Source organism: Mercenaria mercenaria, chromosome 10 (genome assembly GCF_021730395.1).
Source record: "Mercenaria mercenaria strain notata chromosome 10, MADL_Memer_1, whole genome shotgun sequence".
NCBI lineage: Eukaryota > Metazoa > Mollusca > Bivalvia > Venerida > Veneridae > Mercenaria > Mercenaria mercenaria.
The window spans coordinates 58,064,996-58,089,027 of NC_069370.1; the positions used below are offsets into that span (position 1 = coordinate 58,064,996).

The window sequence follows — 24,032 nt, forward strand, 5'->3', positions numbered from 1 at the left end:
AAATATTTAAAATGGACTGGTCTATTTTTCAATTTTGGCTGAACCATGGGGTGTTCACTGAAAAATTACGGTGTAAAATGTGTCTTCAGCTCTCTAGGTTTTATGTTGGGGTTACCTCTTCTTTAGATTCCAGCCATAAGACCTATCCTGGGATCACAGAGGCTCTGTTCATGGGCAGCAGGACATATCCACGCACCGGTGGGACTTGCATGCCGCCTGGGGCAGACCTCCCCCGAGTTGGGGCAGACCTCCCCCGAGTCCTATACAGCTCTGCCTGAGGCCGCAGGGTGCTCAGTATCCATGTGTAGCCACAAGAAGGCACTGCATAGGGCTTGTCTACAGAGAGGCTATGTACTGGCAGGGAAGACTTACGCACTCTACTTCCTTACACAAACCCAGGAAGCTCAACAAAACCTTTGCGAAGCATCTTGGACAACAAACTACTCCTTTCACTGTTTAAGATCTACCAGAACCGTGGAAACATGACCAATCCAATGTTCCAGGTCTTCCCTCTGGTACTTCAGATGGAAAGACCAAAATCTCCTTTACACAGGCCACGATCCGAGACACATACCCGTCAGAGACATGGACACAGGTGTACACAGACGACTCAGCCTCAGCTGCAGTAAAGACGGAGGAGCTGGCATCTTCATACCGCATACCTCGGGAAGATCAGAGACAAATAGTATTCCAACCGGAAGGCAGTGTACCAACTTTAGAGCAGAGGTTGAGGCCATCAAACAAGCTGTTAAACTCATTGAGGAGTCTCCAGGAAGCTGCTCCAACTTGGTTGTCTTCACGGATGCTCTGTCAGTTCTCCAAGCACTGGAAAATTCCAAACAAACATCAATCTCCAGGGCGCTGTTCAGCCTATGCAAAACAAGAGTTGTGTCCTTTCAATGGATACCTGCACACTGTGGTGTACCTGGAAATGAGAATGCAGACAGACTAGCCAAGCTTAGAGCTACAGATAACCAGCCACAAAATGCCAAAATGACTATCACCTACTAGACAGATGGGAACAAGTCATCATCTTTAGGCTTTGCACAGGACATAACAGTTAAATGCCTACATGTGCACAATGTTTAAACTGTCTCCTTCTCCGATGTGCCCCTGTGGCCTAGAACAGCAAACTGCTGAGCACATTCTGCAAAGATGTCCATGTCTGGCGAACCAAAGGAAAAGTGCGTGGCCAAACAGCCCCCCCCCCCCACCCCCTCCACACACACACCAATTAAAATCAAAGTGCACGGCAAGATGGAGGACCTGGCATCCTTCATTGCTGGATCATGGGTGACGGTGTAGGCCATGAACGCCAAGAAGAGGAAGACTGAAAAATTACTGTACTGACTGAAAAGCAAACAGTGTACACCATGATTGCACAGATGTGGACGTACAGACTGATCTTGGTCTGCGCTGGTCACAAATGCAGAAGCACTTGTTTGTTCATTCCTTACTCAAGTTATGTTATTTGTGTGCTTTTTTTCCAAAGAATTCAAAGATGTTGAATACAATCTTAAAACATAAAACTTATCTTAAATTTTGATTTCAGGCGTGTTTGGCAAAAATGGAAGCCACATTATATTTCTCCGCCCGCATCAAAGGAAGAAAAAGCAGTATTGCTAGAACTATTAACTACAGACATTTTCAAGCATTTAGATTGATAGCTTTACGACTAGATCTACCCGTTGTTTATTTTTTTTATTACTATTTTTTTTTGCATCCTTTATCTCATTTCTCCATTTTCAGTGGTGAGTCAAGATGCGGACAAATACACATTCGACTGCCATAGAATACGCAATTCCTGCAAAAATGGTGGTACCTGTGGTGATTCTAAAACATGCAAGTGCCCCGTTGGTTTCGAAGGATACGACTGCAACTTCCTCAATAGTAACCTAATTTTGAACTTGTTGTAAAAATATATACATTACTGTAGCATCTTCACTACTTGCTTAAAGATAACACTAGTTCTTTTTTTTTTTCATAGAAATATAAATTTTTATTTTACCAGTTCACGCAGCAAGGTAACCTTCCATGTTCTTTCAATTTCTTTGTTTTCTAACTCTTTCTTCACACCATTCTATAACATAATATATTTTTTGCATTCGACATTTCTCATGACATGGTACAAATAGCATTTATCTTATTCAACAGTAACTTATTGCTTAACGATTATCTGAATGTAAGTTTTTCAGGCAAAGTGTTGTGTTAACTCCAACCAAGCTAATGATCATTTGAGCCGCGCCTTGAGAAAACCAACATAGTGGTTTTGCGACCAGCATGGATCCAGACCAGCCTGCGCATCCGCACAGTCTTGTCAGGATCCATACTGTTCGCTTTCAAAGTCTATTGCCATTAGAGAAACCGTTAGCGAACAGCATGGATCCTGACCAGACTGCGCGGATGCGCAGGCTGATCTAGATCCATGCTGGCCGCAAAGCCACTATGTTGGTTTTCTCATGGCGCGGCTCATTTTGAAAACTTTTAAGTGCTTCATAGTCAGTTGCCCTTCAAACAGTAGCAAACTGTTCAGAAAAAAATGTAGAGGAAGATTCAATATGTTGCTGTATGACTACACGTATTTCCTCCCTCTTCATTACCTAGGCCGCAGGTATATTGGAATGCAACAAGTAGTGTAGTACATCTCGGGACTGGGTGATATCACGTGATTTTTTACTGGTATGGGATTGACTCATCACATTTATGGAACGCCGTTTTTGCAATATAGCTAGCAATCTATATGATATATAGAGAAATGCTTAAATATAATTGTGACTTGAATTCCTAATTCATTATTTCATAATAATTTATTCAAACTTTGAGCAATGATCAATATTTATACCTATTTATGCATAGGCGATTTTTTAAGCTCTTGAATTTCCTGGATTATGGTCCCGTGTTGTTTTCCTCTATAATATCAACGAAGTCCAGGCGAAGGCATGAATCACATTTGTGATATTTTTTGTAAAATATTTCAATTGTCAAGGAAGATGCCCAGCTGAGCTAAAAGTAGTGTTATACATGAAAGAGAAATATAGTTATTTTCGCTCAAAATAATAACTTTCAGAATTAAGAAATACATATTTCATAGATTTACTTGTAAAAAATGCAGAATAGAGAAATACTTCCTACATTAAAGCGTAATTGTATGATTAAAAAACAAGCACGCTGTTCACCCATAAGTTACATTTAAACTGAGTGGTCACAAATACATCCATTACAATTTCCGGTCTGTATAACTTCTGACCGCAGGAAATCTTTCGATTTGTTACAATTTGGTAAATATAGATGTGCAAACAACTACATGCATTACAGTTCGCTTTAAGGGAGGTAACTAAATATATTGCATGAATCTTAAACCAGAGTTTAACAACAGATAAATTGTGCGCATGTCCTGTTTCATTTCGTCTACTGTCTATTTCAGTAAGACATTTTATTGATTTCATTTCCTGCCGCAATTTGACACTTTAGGTGCTTGTAAAGATATGATGTGTTTATATAAGTAAAAAAAAGGGATATTAGCGGGCCTCTGTCTAAATTCAAGCTTTTAAATCTCGGTTTTTTAGAGTTTTGTTTGAAAATAAAGGTTTAAAAGATGTGTGTTTGCAATAATTTAACACATTTAACCTATGATTTTAACTAAAAACTTTTAATTTACATAATTTGTTTTGCTGTTTGATTTGTAATCAAAATTAAATGATTCCAAATTGATTCAACAGGTTCAGAACTATGTGGAACGGGCCCAAATATTACAGATCCATGCCTGAATGGAGGAATATGTTACAAGGATTCCACTAATAATTCTGTTGCCCTGTGTTACTGCAAATATGGCTACCGTGGCGACACATGTGAAGAAGAAATAGGTTAGCAAGACTATTTACTTGTTATGAATAAGTTTATTAGAAAATCCCCATATTGTATATGTAAATGTATACTTGGGCTGTAATAAAGAAATCTGTTTGTCTGTCTGTCTGTCTGTCTGTCTGACTAAAATACAGTCCATTTATGAATCGTATAAGCGTATATAGGGCTTACATTAACTGTATACTTATAACCGTCAGGAGACTTTTTTTAAACTTTTAAAAGCCCCTCGAATATTTCGTAATGCCAACTGTTCGATACACTTTTTCTATAACAAGTTTTTTACATTAAAGACATTAATACTGATTTTAAACATTATTCTACATCATTCTAAAGAACTCTAACGGTGTTAATAAAAACAATTAGGATTTTTGTTTCACACAGATCCTGATCAGTTTGGAAATTATCGTTTCGAAAGTATGTCTTCAAACTTTCAAAAGTTCTGATGCTGACTGGTTGTAACTAAATTGAAAGTTTTATCTTAAACTGTAGACCATAGTTCAAACTTGATTTTTCGACCAGAACTTTCGAGTATCATTAGAATTTTTTACTTTGCTTTCTGCGCAGTAAGCCATTTGCAAGTCGAGAAGTAGCAAACATATCGCAATTTATCCAAAGAGATGTTTCTTTATGAAGGATGCTTGCCACCGATGGTATATCGCGGTATATTAACTGTTTTGTGTATTATGTATTTTGGCATGAATATTGATCATTACATTTAAATCTAAATTAGGCACAGATGTGTTAAAATATATATGAGCCGCGACATGAGAAAACCAACATAGTTGCTTTGCGACCAGCATGGATCCAGACCAGCCTGCGCATCCGCGCAGTCTGGTCAGGATCCATGCCGTTCGCTTTTAAACCCTATTGCAATTAGAGAAACCATAGCGAACAGCATGAATCCTGACCAGCGGATGCGCAAGCTGGTCTGGATCCATGCTGGTCGCAAAGCCATTATGTTTGTTTTCTCATATTTTAGATGTAGTTAAGCCAAGGAGTGTCTTTACTTTATGACGGTCAATTTTTCTCAATTTCCCTGTCTTTGAAAAGACTGCTGATTCTGTTAAAACTTAGATCATATCCGCAAATCTTTCAGTCTTGATCTAAGCATAATAAGTGACCACCTTTTATGAAAAGGTTACATTCTTTATCACTTGATGTGGACAAACATCAGTCAACCTCAGAAGCTCTGCCGCTTTTATTTGGGTTTACAGCAACATTGAACAGTTAGCACACAAAACAAGACTTTGTAGCATCGGTACTAATAAATTCACGTTTAACAAAAGTGTTAAACGTAGTGTCATTACAATAAGTCTATGTCAGAACTACCTAAACGATTCCATAGTTTTCATACGGGCATTAAAGAAATGCAACCGTTGCTCCTGTTAAAATAATAAACAGCTTTGATAATAATTGAGCCGTGCCATGAGAAAACCAACATAGTGCATTTGCGACCAGTATGGATCTAGACCAGCCTGAGCATCCGCGATACATGCCGTTCGCTATTGGTTTCCCTAATTGAAATAGGCTTTGAAAGCAAACAGCATGGATCCTGACCATGGTCTGGATCCATGCTGGTCGCAAATGCACTATGTTGGTTTTCACATGGTGCGACTCAATTATGAATTTCATTCAAAGATGTAATAATGGTCCTTCAACTTTCTTTTAAACAAAATGAATTATTAGTGAATCTGACAGTAAAAAGTAAAGTTGATCTTGATTTCTCAAGTGCTCTTTTCTCTTGGCTGAATAGGGTCAAACTTCGACTTGACAAAACATATCTTTTTACATGCACCATTGCTTTTAATCTAAAATCTAAATAGAAATTTACAATTCTGTAAATGTAACAGTTGCAAAGATTTGTTATATTTATGCTTGTGTTTATATTACTCTGTTGTTGTTGTTTTTTGTTGTTTTTTGTTTTGTTTTGTTTTTTTTTTGCGTCATAGGCAAACATTATACTGTGCTTTCAAAAAGAAGTGAGAACGGTTGTAAAGTGATCAAAATCTTTAAAAATGTTTGACCAACCAATAAAGATATCCCCCGTTCACTTTAAAAGTACAGTAGTAAAGAGGAATGCGTGTAAATTCGTTATGAAATTAGACAATGGCCAAAATACTTAGAACAGTCTAGTTCGGCCCACTTCTAAATGTATACACTTTATCAAACAGAATTAAGCTGAGAACACTATAATGCTATAAACTGCTTCCATTCCTTCTACAGTTGATATAACTTGCGAGGGAGTCACAGCGGAGTATAGTCTGTCATTCCCGATCGACTTTGTTGGAAAAGTTGTTCTAGTAGATGAAAATGGAACTTCGTTAGAAGACGATTGTCCAATAAATGAAACGAAGTCGGATAGAAAAACGTTTGTGCTGGAGGTTGACCTCACTGACGACGGTAGTCAAAGTTCGGTGAATTGTAAAGTAGCAAACATTCAGCAATTAAATGAGGTACTTATTGTTACATTACTGCCAATATAAGTAATATATATATATATAAGAAACAAGATAAGGAAAGTCTTTTTCAACTTTAGATTAATTTCTAGATCAAATTCTATTTCTTCTTTCATAAAGTCCATAAAACATAAATACCAGTTAGCCATTTAGCACAGTTTAAAAAAAAACAACATATGATAGCTGACTAAGAACTTATGCATTCCCACTGGCACCAGACCAGAAAGAAAATGCCTCTGTACATGTTATACCCTACCCCTAGGTATCATATAAGAACCATGGTCATGAACGGGAAAATGCACTGACCTATTTCAAGCACACATTTCTCACATAAAACGCGCAGTCCGATGAATGGGTACCAAGCATATTGAACAAGCGGTAATTTATCTTCCATCGTGCACCAGTCACATTTTCTTAATATTTCATATTGCAGAGATACTTCGAATATTTTAGGTTTTCGTCAACGTTACAGAAAAAACTTGCGTGAACTTCCCTAATGAATATCCGGTCTAGAGGTCACAGCGATGTGCACATGTTAGGCGGAATGTAAACACACAAAACAGAATGCAAAATATTCATAGTTATACAATAAAACTCAAAATGATGAATGAAATTCATCTTAGAAATGATTTTGAATTTGAAATAATACATTGGTGTACATCTGTTTTGTTTATTTTATTCACATTGCACGTTTATGCTGCATATACACATATTAGCAAACACGTGTAGTTATATGACGACTGACCTACATTTTCACATCAACCAATCAGACACGTTTTGTAATCAGGACCGGAACTTCAACAGGGAAGTTCATCAAAGTTTTTTCTGTAACGTTGATGAAACTATAAACTACGCACAGTTTCTCTAAGATAAGAAATACTGAAGAAGTGTGACCGGTACACAAAGGAAGATAAATTATCACTTGTTTACGGAATCCTGTTGGGGCCATTTGTAATGTCGCCGTCGCGTTTGTGGGGTCGACACACGACAACGCGAAGTGACATAGCGACATTACGAAGTGACACCCGACAATCGCAAACGACGGCGACAATCCCAAACGGCAATGTCGCGATATCCACTTTGAAATGACGCCTTTCAAAGGCACGATATATCGCGATGTCACTTCGCGTTGTCGAGCATCATATCGCATTGTCGCTATGTCACTTCGTAATGTCGCGATGTCACTTCGCGTTGTCGTGTGTCGACCCTGCAAACGCGACGGCGACATTATCAAACGACATGCGATAATCTCAAACGACGCTCGACAACACGAAGCGACATTTTCCTAATGTCGTGTCGTATGTCGCGTGTCGCGGGTTTGGGTGAGGGTCGACGCGCGACAATTCCAAACGATACACGACACGCGAAGTGACACTCGACAATATGAAGCGACATTTTCATAATGTCGTATCGCATGTCGTCCGTCTACCGGTGAAAAGGAAAATTATTCCGTACTTTTCCGCACGGAAAATGTCCGTATTTTTCATTAACTTCAAATAATTGTAGAATGTTCCAAACACAAGATATTTTAATGTAATAACTTTTATATATTAAATTCAAACAATGTCTAAACGCATATGTAACTTGTATAATTTTACCGCCAACGGTTTCGTCGGAGGACCGTCCCAAAATGTATCAGTTTTCGTGAAAATATGCATACTTCTTCATATATTAAATAGAGGGGTGGTCCTTGTCTGAGAAGCAATATCTTCATAACCTGATGTCCGATTTTAATAAATGATACCTTGTTGCAAAGGACAAGTCAGTACCTAGAGAAAAGAGGCCACGTCAAGTTCGAACCCGGTCGGCTAGGGGTCAAGGTCATATGTCAAATTCTGGTAATATTCTCAAAATATGAACTTGTCAGAGCATTCAAGACGGTCCTGTAAACCCAAGCACTACCTTCACTGAGTCCAATGACACCATTGGAGCAATTCTCACGGCTCCCTGGGTCGGGTCAGCTTAGCCTTGGCCAGCACCCTACTGCATATAACAAGTTAAATCATTTTCTGATACCTGTTCTGAGCTCTGATGGCATCATATGGACTTGTAAGTAGCTTAAATATAAAGCCAAGTCATCTACGAACATATTCATATATATATAGTATAGGTAGGTATCTGAGGTATAGAGATTCGAACAAGGGTCAAAATCTAACAAAGTGTCATTATCAACTGAAATTCAGTATAAATTACAATAATAATAATTTAAAAAAATAGGACAGGTATCAGAAAATGATCAAACTTGTTATATGCGGTAGGATGCTGGCCAAGACTAAGCTGACCCGACCCGGGGAGCCGTGAGAATTGCTTCAATGGTGTCATTGGACTCAGTGAAGGTAGTGCTTGGGTCTTCAGGACCGTCTTGACTGCTCTGACAAGTTCATATTTTGAAAATATTACCGGAATTTGACATATGACCTTGACCCCTAGCCGACCGGGTTCGAACCTGACGTGGCCTCTTTTCTCTAGGTACTGACTTGTCCTTTGCAACAAGGTATCATTTATTAAAATCGGATATCAGGTTATGAAGATATGGCTTCTCAGACAAGGACCACCCCTCTATTTAATATATATACATAGTATGCATATTTTCACGAAAACTGATACATTTTGAGACGGTCCTCCGACGAAACCGTTGGCGGTAAAATTATACAAGTTACAAATCCGTTTAGACAATGTTTGAATTTAATTTATAAAAGTTATTACATTAAAATATCTTTCATTGAAATAACTTGTGTTTGGAACATTCTACAATTATTTGAAGTTAATGAAAAACACGGACATTTTCCGTACGGAAAAGTACGGAAATACAGCTTTTATCTTTAATTACGTACAGACGGACGAACAGATTCTTTTTTGTCACAAACGGTCAGATTTTGTCATTTTCTATCAAAACAAGTTTTTATTTGCAGTTATTTACCCAAAATGAATATTTTATAAGCACTTTTTCCTTATTTTACTGCTAATATTTTAAGCCAAAAATGACAAAGTTCAGCAAATGTTCCCGACGGCGTGCCCGTCGGGGAAGAACATTGTTTTTAATATTCGTTTAGGCAATGCTACTTATTAAAAGAAATTTCACTTTGATACCTTACTTTTAACGCTTTTTATAATAAAATGAAATTGATGAATTTTTCGAAAAAATGCGACCAAGATTAGCCGGTATTTATTCAAGTGAACACCGGTCGACGCACGATAATGCGATACGACATTATGAAAATGTCGCTTCGTATTGTCGAGTGTCACTTCGCGTGTCGTGTATCGTTTGGAATTGTCGCGCGTCGACCCTCACCCAAACCCGCGACACGCGACATACGATACGGCATTAGGAAAATGTCGCTTCATGTTGTCGAGCGTCGTTTGAGATTATCACATGTCGTTTGATAATGTCGCCGTCGCGTTTGCAGGGTCGACACACGACAACGCAAAGTGACATCGCGACATTACGAAGTGACATGGCGACAATGCGATATGACGCTCGACAACGCGAAGTGACATCGCGATATATCGTGCCTTTGAAAGGCGACATTTCAAAGTGGATATCGCGACATTGTCGTTTAGGATTGTCGCCGTCGTTTGCGATTGTCGGTATCACTTCGTAATGTCGCTATGTCACTTCGCGTTGTCGTGTGTTAACCCCACAAACGCGACGGCGACATTATAAATGGCCCAAACAGGATTCCGTACTTGTTCAATGTCCATAGTACACATTTATCGAGCTGCACGTTTAAACTGGGAAATGCGCGATTGAAATGGGTTAGTGTATTTTCCCGTTCATGACCATGGTTCTTATATGATACCTAGGGGTAGGGTATAACATGATCATTTAACATGTACAGAGGCATTTTCTTTCTGGTCTGGTACCAGTGTGCATTCCAAAGAATAAATTATATTTTTTCATCTTTAACTATATACAGTCAAATTGAGAAATAAGTTAAAGCATGAAACAAGTCTAACGTGAGAAAATTAATGAAATATTTAGAAAGTGGTTACAAATGACGTTATACAAAAGTTTAACCTTCTCAGATATTCCAGGAAATAGCTATTGCCGAAAATGTGTTGACTGGGGGAGGGTGTGATAAAACATATAGTAGACTGTATTACAACGAAATACTACACATATAATCTATAATGTTTCGTTTCAGACATATCAGGCGAATTTGCGTGTGTATTACGACTCCATATTGGTGACAAACATAGACGAAGTTTATAGACTAAACTGTACACATACGACAGCTGGCGATGATGTTTCCATTGACATTAAAAATGTGAAAGTGAATAAGTATGTTTGCAAATGTTTACAGGGCTTTCGTAAAACTCATATTTATCGCATATTCTAATTTTGACATTTTTGAAAAATCCCAATTTTTACTCTCTGTAGATGGTACAATATGTACATATCGTCTTCATTACCTATTTAGAGCTACATGTATAGAAACGGTACGAAACCACAAGTCACAGGCTATAAATGAAATAATCGCGAATGTTACTCCCTCTAAAATGCGTTTTAAATGCTGTATATTTCACTTCATAGACCTCTAATATATCCAAACAATTCTGTAGTGTGTAAATTAGATATGAGGTCACTATTTATTCAGTGACTATTTTATCGAGGTATCTATTCAGACAGCTGCATTCTAACAGTGCTATCTCTATTTGTGTAAATGATAAAATCTATTTCTAGAGAGGTATCTTCATTTGTAATAGAGATAGCATTGTCAGTCAGGCTTTGACTGGCAGCTCAATTTACTGTAAAACTATCTGTTTCAAGTGCACACACAGATTAAATAAATCAAAAAGTCTCTTTTTCCATCTCTAACTTTTAGAAGATATCTTATTACATGAAGGTGGTAGTAGCTCTTAAACCAGAAGAGCTACCTGCTTAAATCTATTACAGAGCTATCATTTAAACCTGGTCTTAGAATTCTCTCTCTTAGCACTCGGACGAAAATGACTTGGTCCGAAATTTGATTTATAGAGAGATCAGTTATTTTTATATTTTGTAACGTTTCTTTTTCTGCCCTCTCTTTGAACAATGTTACTAGTACTTTATATTCTGTGTCTATTACTTTCAAATAAAGTGCTAACAATTTTACCTACAAAGCTAGCTTTAAGGTGTTACGTCAGCTATACATCTTTTAACCTAACAGAGCTCCCTGTATCTGCAAGTAATATCTTTCAACAAAAAAGAAATGTTATGTTGTCTTTAATCGATAGCTTTAATGCTTTTTTTTCGTATTTCCTGTAGTCACTGAATAAATAGTAAAACGATGGCTAGCAATATATTACTCTATCACAGTTATACCAGTAGATCATTTATTTTATGTTGAAAAACCAATTTCCTTGGACAATTTGTCACTGTCTGTTTGGTCAAGTTAGACGTTTGCAACAAATTACAGCCTTTGGATGTTTGCTAGTGTTGAAGAGTTTGGTACGTGCGCATAGATTCAGCCAATGGATTTCATCGATAAAACTGTCTTGATTTTGCATTCCTGAAGAATGACAATCCTTGGTCTGACCGCGCTTTTGGTCTTTGTCGAACCCTCGTAAATCAAAAAGTTGCATTGTTCAAGTTAAAAACGATTAAGCAATCTTTATTATACTGGAAGTAGGCTCAGGCATTGATTATGATGCAATTAGTATTTTCTCCTTTATAATTTTGCCAGTTATGCTTATCAAGTCATTTATATTGCCTTTTGCTTAAAATTATATATTACACAACTGAAATCTCATTTAGTTCTACTGACTCTCATTGCTCAAGCCTTGAACGTATATTAACGAGAACAATGTCAGATATATACTGAATGAAGGGTATATGTCATGCTACTACAAAATGTAGTAAATACTTTTAAACATGCTAATTGGAAGTTAAGAATCTTTGAGCTTTGATATCCCTTAGATTGCAAGCACGTAATGCTTTACTCACCGCCGCGCAACTAGTGTTTCTTACAGTTTATATAAATTATATCATTGTTTTTAGCGAGGACTTGGATCAAGTTGATGGCAGTGAAACGTTCACTCCATTTGTTCTTGAACCAGTTGATGAAAATGACACTGCTGTTGGCCCTGAATTGGCCTTAGGCGAAGATATCAGGTTGCACCTTTATCCAAGCCTAGATTCAGGTATTCATATGGTATTTATATCGGAGAAATACAAAATGGAATAATTATTGCATGGTATCCAAAGAAGGAATGCTATTGTCTTATAGGTTATAAGACACGTTACAATAGTTGACCATAACAACTGGCTATATAGTTTACTTTTATTACTGAAACACTCTAAATTCATGTAAATAATGTCTAAAACATTATTTATTTATATGAAATAGAAAAGAAAAAGAATAAGTATTATCTCACTCAAACATTTTTCGCCAATAATTGGTTATCTTAGGTTTTCAGGACCTTTTAGACGATTTTTTGTGTTTGGTACATTCTTACTCATTTACGATTTCAGGATATACCGACGTTCGTTTTGAAACTTGCACCGCGAATAATACCTTAACTGGTGAGAACAACGAAACAATGATGTCGCTAAAGTTTCTCGACCAAGGGTAAAACTTTTCTTTTTTGATGAATATTACCCATCACATCGAGCAGCCTAAAAAGGGTCGGACTCATTTTATAATGAACACTCTTTAGATACATACGCTTAATTGCTACAATTTTGCCACATGGCATGATCTTAAACACTAAAAGGTGTGTTTAATCGGTGTTATGTAATCATAAGAATACAAGACAGATAAAGCTGACAGAAGGATTAGGCTGATGAAGTTGATGTTTGTAATAAACTGTATATACTAATGTAGTGTACCGAGACAGATGTTGAGACACTATGAATCACACCGCACGGTAATTTGTGTATTGGATCCCAGAATATAATTACCGCATAAACGTTTAGACTCTCTGGAATAGGTCTGAACTTTTAATTAATAAGGTATCTACTAGAAGTGAATATTATGGTGGCTGATTTTTGCCATTTCTAGTGGTCGAGTCGGCGAGGCGAAATGTCAAAGTAACGAAAGCACGAAAGGTCGAAATAACGTCCTTCGACTTTCGAGGCGAATACACGAAGTAAGGAAACACTGAAGACGAAATAACGAAATTTCAAAGGCGAACACACGAACTATTGTATTAATCACTTTTCGTGCCGGCGGGTGTTATAACTTCGTGTTTTCGCCCTTCTTTTGTCGTTGTCTTCGTGTATTTGCCACGAAAGGCGAAAGGCGAACACACGACAATTTAGCTGTTCTCGACCTTTCGTTACAAAAACCGGCCGACACAAACACACGACAAATGTTTCATGTAGGTTGCACACAAAATAAATGTATAACAAGTTAAAAGTCTTAAAAATCTTATTCTACTGAGAGAAAAGGATATTATCAGCGTACGTATTACCAAGATTGTTTATAGTAAATTTAATTTCAGCAGCATATGTGTAATTGTTATGCGCATTCTACCGAAAGGCGAATACATAAAAGGACAAAATTGCACATTTGGCGTATGTTCGTGTCGGCGCTCGTTTGTTTCATAAAAACGTCAGTAGAAATCTGAGCTAACCATTGAATAATGCATAGAAATTTCCGAACTACTGAAAAAGGGGTGACACATTAGTAAAAACAAATACATTTACCTTACAACTGACAAATTCGATTTAGTCAGTTAAACAGAAAGTATATATTATATGGAGAATCTAAAGCGCAATCGAGTGTATAATTTGATGCAAAGGTGTCCAGATTTTGGCATCACTTACGTGAGCTGTCAAATGAACATTGACGTGTAACAAAAGTATTTGGCTTATTTTCAGTTGCCCGACGCAGGAGGGTATGATTATCTATACTGCACAGGAGAGAAAGAACAAAACCATTACTATAAACAGTGAAGATACTATTGTTCAAGGAAAAGCAGTGAAGTTTTCGGCATTTAAATTTTCCAACTCAGACAACATTGGAGTTGTTTGCCGTGTGACAGCTTGCAGACCAGGATCTTCTAATTGCGATTTAGTAAGCGATATACTTTGCCACTTCAAAATCTGATAACTTATTATTTAACCGTAGAAAATACGTGATTCTCATGATCAAAGTGAAATGAAAATTTTGTATAATGAAAAAGAACATTTCTTGTTGTTTATGCTGGCTGAAACCTATTTCCCACTGTGTTCGTTCAATTTCAGAATAATTGTAAAGCGTAAAAACTCAAAGCCAAAGTAGAATCATACACCTTTATGACAAGGACGTTCTAAGGAAGAAAAAATAACAAATACAAGATAACAATCTTTGACATGAATTATCTAATAAATGCATTTTATATATTTCTGATAGTGCAGCACAATCTAATGAAAATATGAATATCTTCACATATATGCATATAATTGATTTTTTTTTCGAGAGTTCACGAAAAAGGGAACCTCTAGTATTAATAAATGTGTTGATGGCAACAAAACATTTTCAATGTAATAACATTTCTGTTGTATTTCTTTTACTCAACTATATACCTGTTACAAATAAAATGTATAATATCAAATATGGCCACCAGGCAAACGTGGTATATTATAAACAGACTTCTTTAAGTCCTTTCTAATTAAATGTCTGTTGTTTACAGGTTAGACGTAACATATAATTAGATATTGACACCGATCTAAACCTCAATCCTTTAATGAACACTTCCTATCCCTTCTGCTAAATCAGTGTTTGATATATAATGCATGAAACTGTACTGTCATAATACTTCTGTAGTGTTTTCAAAAAATATATATTTTTAGATGCCATCGGTTCACATTGAAAGACAGATGACACGCTCCACCATTTTTTTTTTCAAAATTTCAATGACGAAACCTATAATTTGTATTTACGCATTTACATTGCGTAAACACGTCTTCTTTTAATCATATTTTGCTATCAGTTGCTATGTATACTATCTTAAAGGCCTCTTCATGAAACTTGCCTCAACCTTACGAGCCAGGTGGGCTCAATATGTTCCATACCTCAATGAGTCACACTTGAAAAGAGAAATGTATGACAAAGCAAGAATTAAATGGGTTCAAAAGAAATTTCATATTTGATTGCTAAGTTGTGATAATTCTTCATAACTAAATCGCGAAAATGAATGAAGAAAGTTCTGAACCATCAAACCTTTTTTATTATAGGCACATGAGCAATACATCCTTTTTATATATTCTTGAAACGTCGTCTCTGGTCACGTTTTGCTAAATACAGCACTGCCTATGATTTTAGTTACCTGTGAATAAAATGTTGTAAAAATATGTTTGCATAGACGTTTGCGTCAAAACAAGACTTAAGTTGTTCCATACCTTCTTTATGGTAACCAAATGTTATCAAGTAAATTATGACTTGGCTTAGTTAATGTCTCATATATGATTGACATGTTTTATTGAAGCCAACAAATTGTGCAGCGATAATGAATGGAGTAACTGATACAGAGCAAACGAACGATGATAATAATGATAACGGAACAACAACCACTACCGAAGCTGCCACTGTTGCAGGCAGACGAAAGAGGGCAGCCGAAGATGATGACGATGAAGAGACAGTATCAAAAGTGTTCACTATCGTAGGGAAAAGAGAAAAAATAAATGAAAAAACATCAGGTGATGATAACTTTACTCTATCTTTGTTTGTTTTGTTAAGTTTATCTTTAAAAATTTGTAATTATGTGACTTAATTTGAATTTAATGATGATACTTTAATTTGCATTGTAAAAATATTTATAGATTCTCTATATTTGAATTTTGTTGTATTTGGCCGAGTGAAAAACACGTCACAACTTATTATATAGATTTATATCTCATTCGCCAACGAATATGATCATTCAAGTATCCCGAATTAAAGTTTACAAAGCAACTTTCTTATAGACTTTCTCGCATTTCTAACATTTATTAAGGAGATAAATCGCAATACATTGTACGCGTTGTTCTCCAAACCAAACTATACATCATTATTAGTAACATGCAATACTAGGATATAAATATATAAGAACTGTAAGCACGATTCATGGCATACGTGGACATTTCTGCCAGCTGGTGTATGTCTTATCCAATCTAAACAAAAACAAATGACATGAACGGTGAGTTTTGGGGGCTACATAGTTATGCATAACTTTTAAAGAATCAAATCACTCGCTTAGCTCAGATCTACGGATTGCGGGGTCGTGTGTTCGATTCCCGTTATGTTTTGATAAAAGACAAATGCGTCTGCTATCATTCGTCTCTTACTTCTGATTCATGTAGGGAAGTTGGCAGTTACTTGTTGAAAACAGGTTTGTACTGGTACAGAATCTAGAAACACTGGTTAGGTTAACTGCCCGCCATTGAAAAACGGCGTTAAAACAAACAAACAAACAAACTAAAGACAAAAATTTATAAACTACCTTTCAGAAGCAGAATCTGTTGATCCACTGGAGGAATGTATGGCACGTACTGAGATTACTGCAGTGATTGCAATATTGGGAGCTGTTGTTTGCGTACTTCTGGTTGTTTGCTTTTTCCTGGCTTGTATTATTTTAAGACGTAGAGGGAAACGCTCCACGACATATGACCCTACACTGTTTCAACCAAAGCCAGACAGGTTCCAAATTCCACGTGCCCATGTTAACGAATCTTATGAAATAATGTAATGCCGGCATTATTTTTGACATGAAAAGGTTTCTATAAATAATAACTGAAAATTATAAACTGTTTGACTAAGTCTGCTGGAATATTTAGCATTGTTCTTGGATTGAGTTCTTTCCTTTGATATAAAACTAAAGGACAGAAACTAGTTTAGAATGTATACTTGTTCAGTTTTGATAGAACAAACCTTATTCATGTTGGTTATCATTACATTTGTAAGATAGGAGGATATAATTTATGTGTCCATAAAATTTGATCTTTTTTTGGAAAACATCGCTATATTGCTATTATGCCTTCTCTGTATCGTCAAAATTTAATGAGTACACATAAATTTGAAATGATATAATATATCCAATATGCTTAGAAGTACACATGTAAATACGAGATCGGACTGGATCGGTTTTAGTATGAATATCCACACTATCATCCACAGTATCATTCCATTTGTGTACACTGTTTATTCTTTCCATTCATGAGTTCTCAGACATTGGGGATTCCATACAGGTTATCATTTCAATCTGCACTAAAAATGATGTATTAATGATTTTTCGATTGTTTCTCACTAAAAATTGTACATAGTGGCATTGTTACACTACGGATAGAAATTAAAAATCAATAAGTTGGAGGACTATATGTTAGACTGGCTACAGCTCAATATGTTATCCTCATTGAATATAGAAATTATCATTATTTTTAGGATTATTAATATCATTATTATGTAAGATTTACCGCATGCCATATGCTACATAATTTTACTTTTAATTTTGTATTTTATAAGTGTTAGAAAATGCTTGAATAGATCAAAATACCGTGTTTGTTTCGAGAAAAGTCCGATATCTCGTATTGTCAATTATATTCATTTTATTATTACAGACATAGCGGTGGTGTAGTTATATATTATAAACAGAAATACGCAAATATGATTGAACTTGTTAATCTGGATTACAGAGGTATTGTTTGGTTCAAACTGAAAAGGGATAATTTCGGTTTTGAAAATCATTTTCAAAATGATGCCTATTATTGTACTTGTTACATTCCGCCCGAGGACTCGAAAGTTTATAGAAATATCAATTCAAATTTATTTGAGTTTGACTTTTTTGAGCATTTAAACGATAACATCCGATTTTATAGTGATTTAGGGGACGTGTATTTAACTGGCGATTTAAATGCCAGGACGGGTCAAAGACCCGACTTTATTACTCCGATAAACCTTGACCGCTATGTAGATGTACCGCTAGAGGAACCGTTAGGCGATATTCCTCAACGTCTCAACGATGACAAACATGTAAACAATTTTGGTACAAAATTATTATCATTGTGCAAAGAAAATAGGATTAGCATAGCTAATGGCCGTCTAGAGGAAGGACGTTGTACTTTTAATTCTGTGTATAGAACTAAATCTATAGCCAGTACGATTGATTACCTGATTATAAAAAAATAATTTTTCATCTGTATGTAACATGTGTGTACTGGAACCGACGGAATTTTACGGCCATTCGCCAGTTATTTTTTCCATGTTTCTTAATGCAAATATTTCTAAAGTGGATTATCCAAAGGTTGATAAGATAACATGGGATTCTTCTAATATTGTGTTATTTAACCAATTGTTAGAATAAAAAAACAACACATTTTTTGATAATATTACTGGATCACTAACTTCCGGGGAATATGACATCAACGAATGTATTAATTCATTAACCAATATAATACACAAGATCTCCTTTAAGTCTTTTGGTAAAACTCGCTCGACTAAACCTGAGCGCCGAGTCAAGAAGGCTCCTTGGTTTAACAATGACTGCAAGGCGCTAAAGATGATTTTTTGAAATCTAAACTTGATTATGCCATGAACATGACCGAACGTACTAAAGTAATGTTCTTAAGTAGTCGAAGCAAGTTCTCTAAAATTCATGACGCATTATGGACAAAATTTGTAGAATCTGGCATTAGTTGTAAAATGATTTCCATGATTAAAACTATCTACAGTAATGTTAAAGCATGTGTCAGATTTAGTCCGAATATGGCTATGTCCGAGTTTTTTTATGTAACCATCGGTGTTAAACAAGGCGAGCCATTATCACCCTTGTTTTTTTCTATGTTCATAAATTATATAACAAAAACTGTTGATTTTAATAATATGACTGAGACTGACTTGAATATGTTATCTATGTCATTAATGTTATTCGCAGGTGACTGTACTTTTTACTACTGATCCTGTTAGCTTACAATCCCAAGTTGACAGTTTATATCATAATTCTGTAAAATGGGGTTTGAAGATAAAAGTTTCTAAAACTAAATTATGTGTTTTTGAAAAAAGAAAACAACTTCTTCACAGAGCAATTTTTATTAACGGTAGTAAGATGGAGCAGGTAGACAATTTTACTTATCTCGGTATTAAGTTACTTATACAGGGAATATGAATGTGGCTGTTAAAGCTCTATCTGATCAAGCTTTAAGGGTTGATCACAATCTTTTATCTTTATTTGATTGGGTTAAACTTGATATTAAAACAAAACTGCATTTTTTTTATTCCACTGTAGTTCCAATTCTATTATATGGAGCAGAAATATGGGGTGTATACAACATTAAAGAAATTGATAAGCTACATATGAGATTTTGTAAATACATTTTAGGAGTTAGAAAACAGACACCAAACTATGCGGTATATGGAGAACTTGGTAGGTTTCCTTTGTCAGTTTTATGTAAAGAAAGATCACTCAAATTTTGGTTAAAAATCCATAAGAATACAGGCTCTCCTATACACTCACTATATGTTGACAATTATGATAGCCCCAATCCCAAGTCTTGGAGTAGATGTATAAAATCAATTATTGATAATATAGGATTTTCTTATGTCTTAACAGACATCAACCCCAGGGTAAACTACATATCTTTATTTAAAAGACAATTAAGGGACCAGTTTATTCAAAACTGGTATGCTTCTATTTCTGATATGCCAAAACTTGAATATTACAGAAAATCTAAATCGAATTTTGTTATGAAAAATACCTAGACCTTATAGCAAATGATAAATTACGTAAAGAACTTACTTGTTTTAGACTTTGTTCACATTCTCTTGAAATTGAATTTGGTAGATATAATGGTACTCGTAGAGAAAATCGTTAATGTAAACTTTGTAATCAAAGATCTGTAGAATCAGAATATCATTTTCTTTTGCGTTTTAATAGATACACTGATATACGCAATAGATATCTTGGGCCAATTTCATGGCCGTCATTAAACAAATTTTCAACAATTATGTCAACAAATAATAAGAATATGTTATTTAGAACTGCAAAATATTTGAGAGATGCAATGAAGGTCCGTATCATACCCTTGTTACTATAACTGTTTCCTAATTTTGTTATTTGTATAAATATTCGGTGTTCACCATAATGCCTGTATATACAACATATACATGTATTTGCCATTTTTCACATTGTATTATATTGTTAATGGCCGAAGGCAAGAATATTGCCGATTTGCTGTGAATAAAACTTAAAACTTGAAACTTGAATTACAAAATGGTGTCCTACAATACAATACAATACAATACAATCCAATACAATACACAATACACAATACAATACATTGCATCACATCACCATATATTTCGATATGTAACAAAAAGCCATTTATGAAATATTTGGTTGGCAAAAGGAAAGAAAAACGATCAGCCGGTATCAATGGCATGCTAAAATTAATCAAGTGAAAAGCTATGAAAAAGCAAAAGAACAACAACATTTTAAATATCAAGAGACATATTCATTTTATTTTATAGATGTTCATAAGTCATTGCAGATGGAAATGCGAATTACACTGAATTAGCAATAATTATTTCTTCTCACCAATAAAATCATTATTTTGATAATAATTTGTGATAGTTTTATTTTTAAGACATGATATTTACAAGTTTAAGCAAAAGCTTATAAGAAAGTCCGACGCATTCACGAAAATAAGTCAAATACCTGTATGAAAATATTTAAGCTGAAGATAGTTTCAAAGGGAAGGCTAGTCTCACATACCACAACCAAACTCCCAGCAGTGATTACCTACCTTCCCGAATTCCACGTGACCATTAAAATCACATGACTGTTGAAAAGAAATTAAAGTTTCGACCTTATTTTCTTTTCATTCTAGCACCAACATTATCCTCCAATCTTTGGAATATATTGAGAAGCAATTTCAGTAATTAGTTCATTGACTATTCAATGTTTAGATGTGTAAATAAACTTCAAATTTACCATGTGGCTGAAAGCTTCTACATCGAATCGAGCCCAATCCAAAACTTAAATGTGGGCGTTTTGACTTGTTACGCTGTAAACTAGTTAGAAACAGTATTGTCTGTAAAACTGTATATACTGTATGGGAGTGCATATTAGTTAACATATATCTATTGACATTTTATTTCAGTTTTATTTCCATGCTTTTTGTTTTTGTCTTACAGGTTTAAAATCATTTTGTACAATGTATTGTGACTATAAACGAAGTTGATAAGGACTTGTAAATAAAATGATTCACTTCGTATGAGATGTTTATGGTTATTATTATTATCATTCATATTCAATTTTTTCTAGCTTTTAAATAGGAAAAATTAAACAATTATTATTGACAGTGATATACAACTGTTGCGCTAAGAAAGAAATAGAATGAAGGAAAGATTTAACACCAGTACAAGATGTTAATCATACGAGAATAAAATAGCCAAAATATATTCAGATACTGCTGTCTGGAAAGCTATATTTGAGCCGCGCCATGAGAAAACCAACATAGTGCGTTTGCGACCAGCATGGATCCAGACCAGCCTGCGCATCCGCGCAGTCTGGTCAGGGTCCATGTTGTTCGCTTTCAAGACTATTGCAATTAGAGAAACCATTAGCGAACAGCATGGATCCAGACCAGCCTGCGCATCCGCGCAGTCTGGTCAGGATCCATGCTGGTCGCAAACGCACTATGTTGCTTTTTCTCATGGTGCGGCTCAAATATAGTCCAATGTGCAAGGTTCTGTATCATCTTTTAAGCGTAAATATTTAGAAGAAAATAATCCAGACAAGTAAGTTGTTGCAGACAGTTTGTTACTAAAATAGTTAGAATGGGTCAAAATAACAACGGAAAGAGACCCAAACTTGTTGCTCTTAATTGTTAAACAATATGTCTACTATCGGACAAGAAATAGCACTGCGGTCAAGGATTTTGCTGCCGAATACTTGTAAATTGATGTAATTATTAGAAAATAGCAATGTTCACTATAATGTAAACATCATTGAGAAAGGCCACTTGCAAACTTAACAAATTAACTGCAGTGCAATATGATTGTTTTATTTTACAACCTGGAGTTAAGTTTTTATTTCACACACACTAATTATACTAGTAGTCTAGTATGATGGGGTGGAGTCTTTATGTTTGAGAGGCTGTCTTAAAGTCTTTGAATTATTATATAGATGGTTACCTGCAGTGTAAGAAGATCGATGGTCATAGACTGAAATCATGGTGTCCTCTGAGAAATTCAAGATATATTGCATTTCAATTAATCATTTAATAAACAAATGGCCGCCAGATTTCGCAATAGCATCACAATCCTTAAAAGGTCCAATATTTGAAACACTTTGAAACTGGTATTTAATTTTTATGCCTGATATGATCGAACTTTGCAAAAAAAATGTCGTGTCAATGCTTTAGGCGGTTTCTTGTGTAAATCAGATCTTTTTGGAGGAATTGATCATAAAAGTTGTGTAAAATGTAGTTATTATGGTGTTGTTGGTATTTTGTTTTTGTTGTTCTTTCTGTCTTAGATTATATCTCTTCTTATACTCTTATTAATAGCAATAAATAAATGCAGTGTATTTTTTGTTTCTTTGGTTGTGTGTTACGACGACAAAATTTAGGTACTTTCGCGACTTTTACAGCTTCTTATGGTTGGGGAAGAACTCAGATGCCCTTCCAGGTATTATTTTTTTATCATTGGCGGATACTGGTTAAAACCCATTAACCTTCTGTAAGCCTGCAATACGGCTTCCCCACATGAAACATTCTTCTTCCGAAGCGAGATTTCGAACCCACGTCATCGGCGAGGGGCAAGTGAGTCGAAGTTAGTGACTTGCTAACCACTCTGTCACGGAGGCTCTTGCAAATTCAAAATAGAACAGAATAAATTTATATCAAATTAATCACACTCTTACTATATAAATACAAAGTCAAGTGGGTGGTGTAAATTAACGTACAAAATTGAAAGCCGTAAATAGATATATTATTGCATTTTTGTATGTTGTTTATCAAAATTTTGACCTTTTAGACTTCACAAAACACACGACACAGAATGCTATCTTAAATCTCAAGGTCAGAAGAGGACAAAAACGATATTGACATTTCTTTTCCTTTTGTGTTATGTAACTTAGCTACGCTTATCCTGATTTAATTAAAGTTTATCCATCTATGCGTCCCACTGTCCAGAAAGATTACAGTGCTGCCCATAGTCTGAAATATAATTATAACGTCTTCGATACGAAACGTTCTAGTCCAGACAATCATTTCGTTGCCAACATAGCGACCTTATTTCATCATGGCAAAAATATGTCACAAGCTGACAAAGTATCCAGCTGATATAAGAAAAACATGCATTTTCACCTCGGTTGTCCATGGAAAGCATCCGTTTAGGTACCGTTTAGGTACAGCAGTCACTAGTTGACAATTGTTATCGATTTGTTTCAAGTTTACACTATTAAAAGATTAAATCAATGTGAAAGAATGGAAAACAAAACTGTTAAATTTAGGAATGAGGCAAATTTGGAAGAAGTATCAATGACAGCACGCAGTGTCATTACTACTTCTACTATCACTTCTACAATAACTGGTACAACAACTTATATTTTAACTACTACAGCTAACACTACTACAACTGCCCCCTCTACCTGCACTCCCATCACTACTACAAATACCTCCTCTACCTGTACTCCCGCCACTACTACTACTACCTCCTCTACCTGCACTCCCATCACTTTTACAAATACCTCCTCTACCTGCACTCCCGCCACTACTACTACTACCTCCTCTACCTGCACTCCCATCACTTCTACAAATACCTCCTCTACCTG

The 24,032-nt window shown here is 35.6% G+C and overlaps 1 protein-coding gene across 3 annotated transcripts in view; it reads left to right on the top strand.

Annotated features, from left to right (window-relative positions):
• LOC123561442 (EGF-like domain-containing protein 2) overlaps positions 1–21,468 on the top strand; it is a 46,326-nt gene extending 24,858 nt beyond the window's left edge. For all 3 annotated transcript variants that reach the window (XM_045353814.2, XM_045353813.2, XM_053553173.1), the window contains exons 3-11: positions 1,750–1,890; positions 3,720–3,863; positions 6,088–6,317; positions 10,466–10,602; positions 12,301–12,443; positions 12,775–12,871; positions 14,125–14,320; positions 15,714–15,924; positions 16,711–21,468. In XM_045353814.2, the coding sequence (XP_045209749.2) occupies positions 1,750–1,890; positions 3,720–3,863; positions 6,088–6,317; positions 10,466–10,602; positions 12,301–12,443; positions 12,775–12,871; positions 14,125–14,320; positions 15,714–15,924; positions 16,711–16,949 (1,538 nt within the window). In that variant the 3' untranslated portion in view covers positions 16,950–21,468. The remainder of the gene's footprint in view (positions 1–1,749; positions 1,891–3,719; positions 3,864–6,087; positions 6,318–10,465; positions 10,603–12,300; positions 12,444–12,774; positions 12,872–14,124; positions 14,321–15,713; positions 15,925–16,710) is intronic.
• The last annotated feature ends 2,564 nt before the right edge of the window (positions 21,469–24,032 follow it).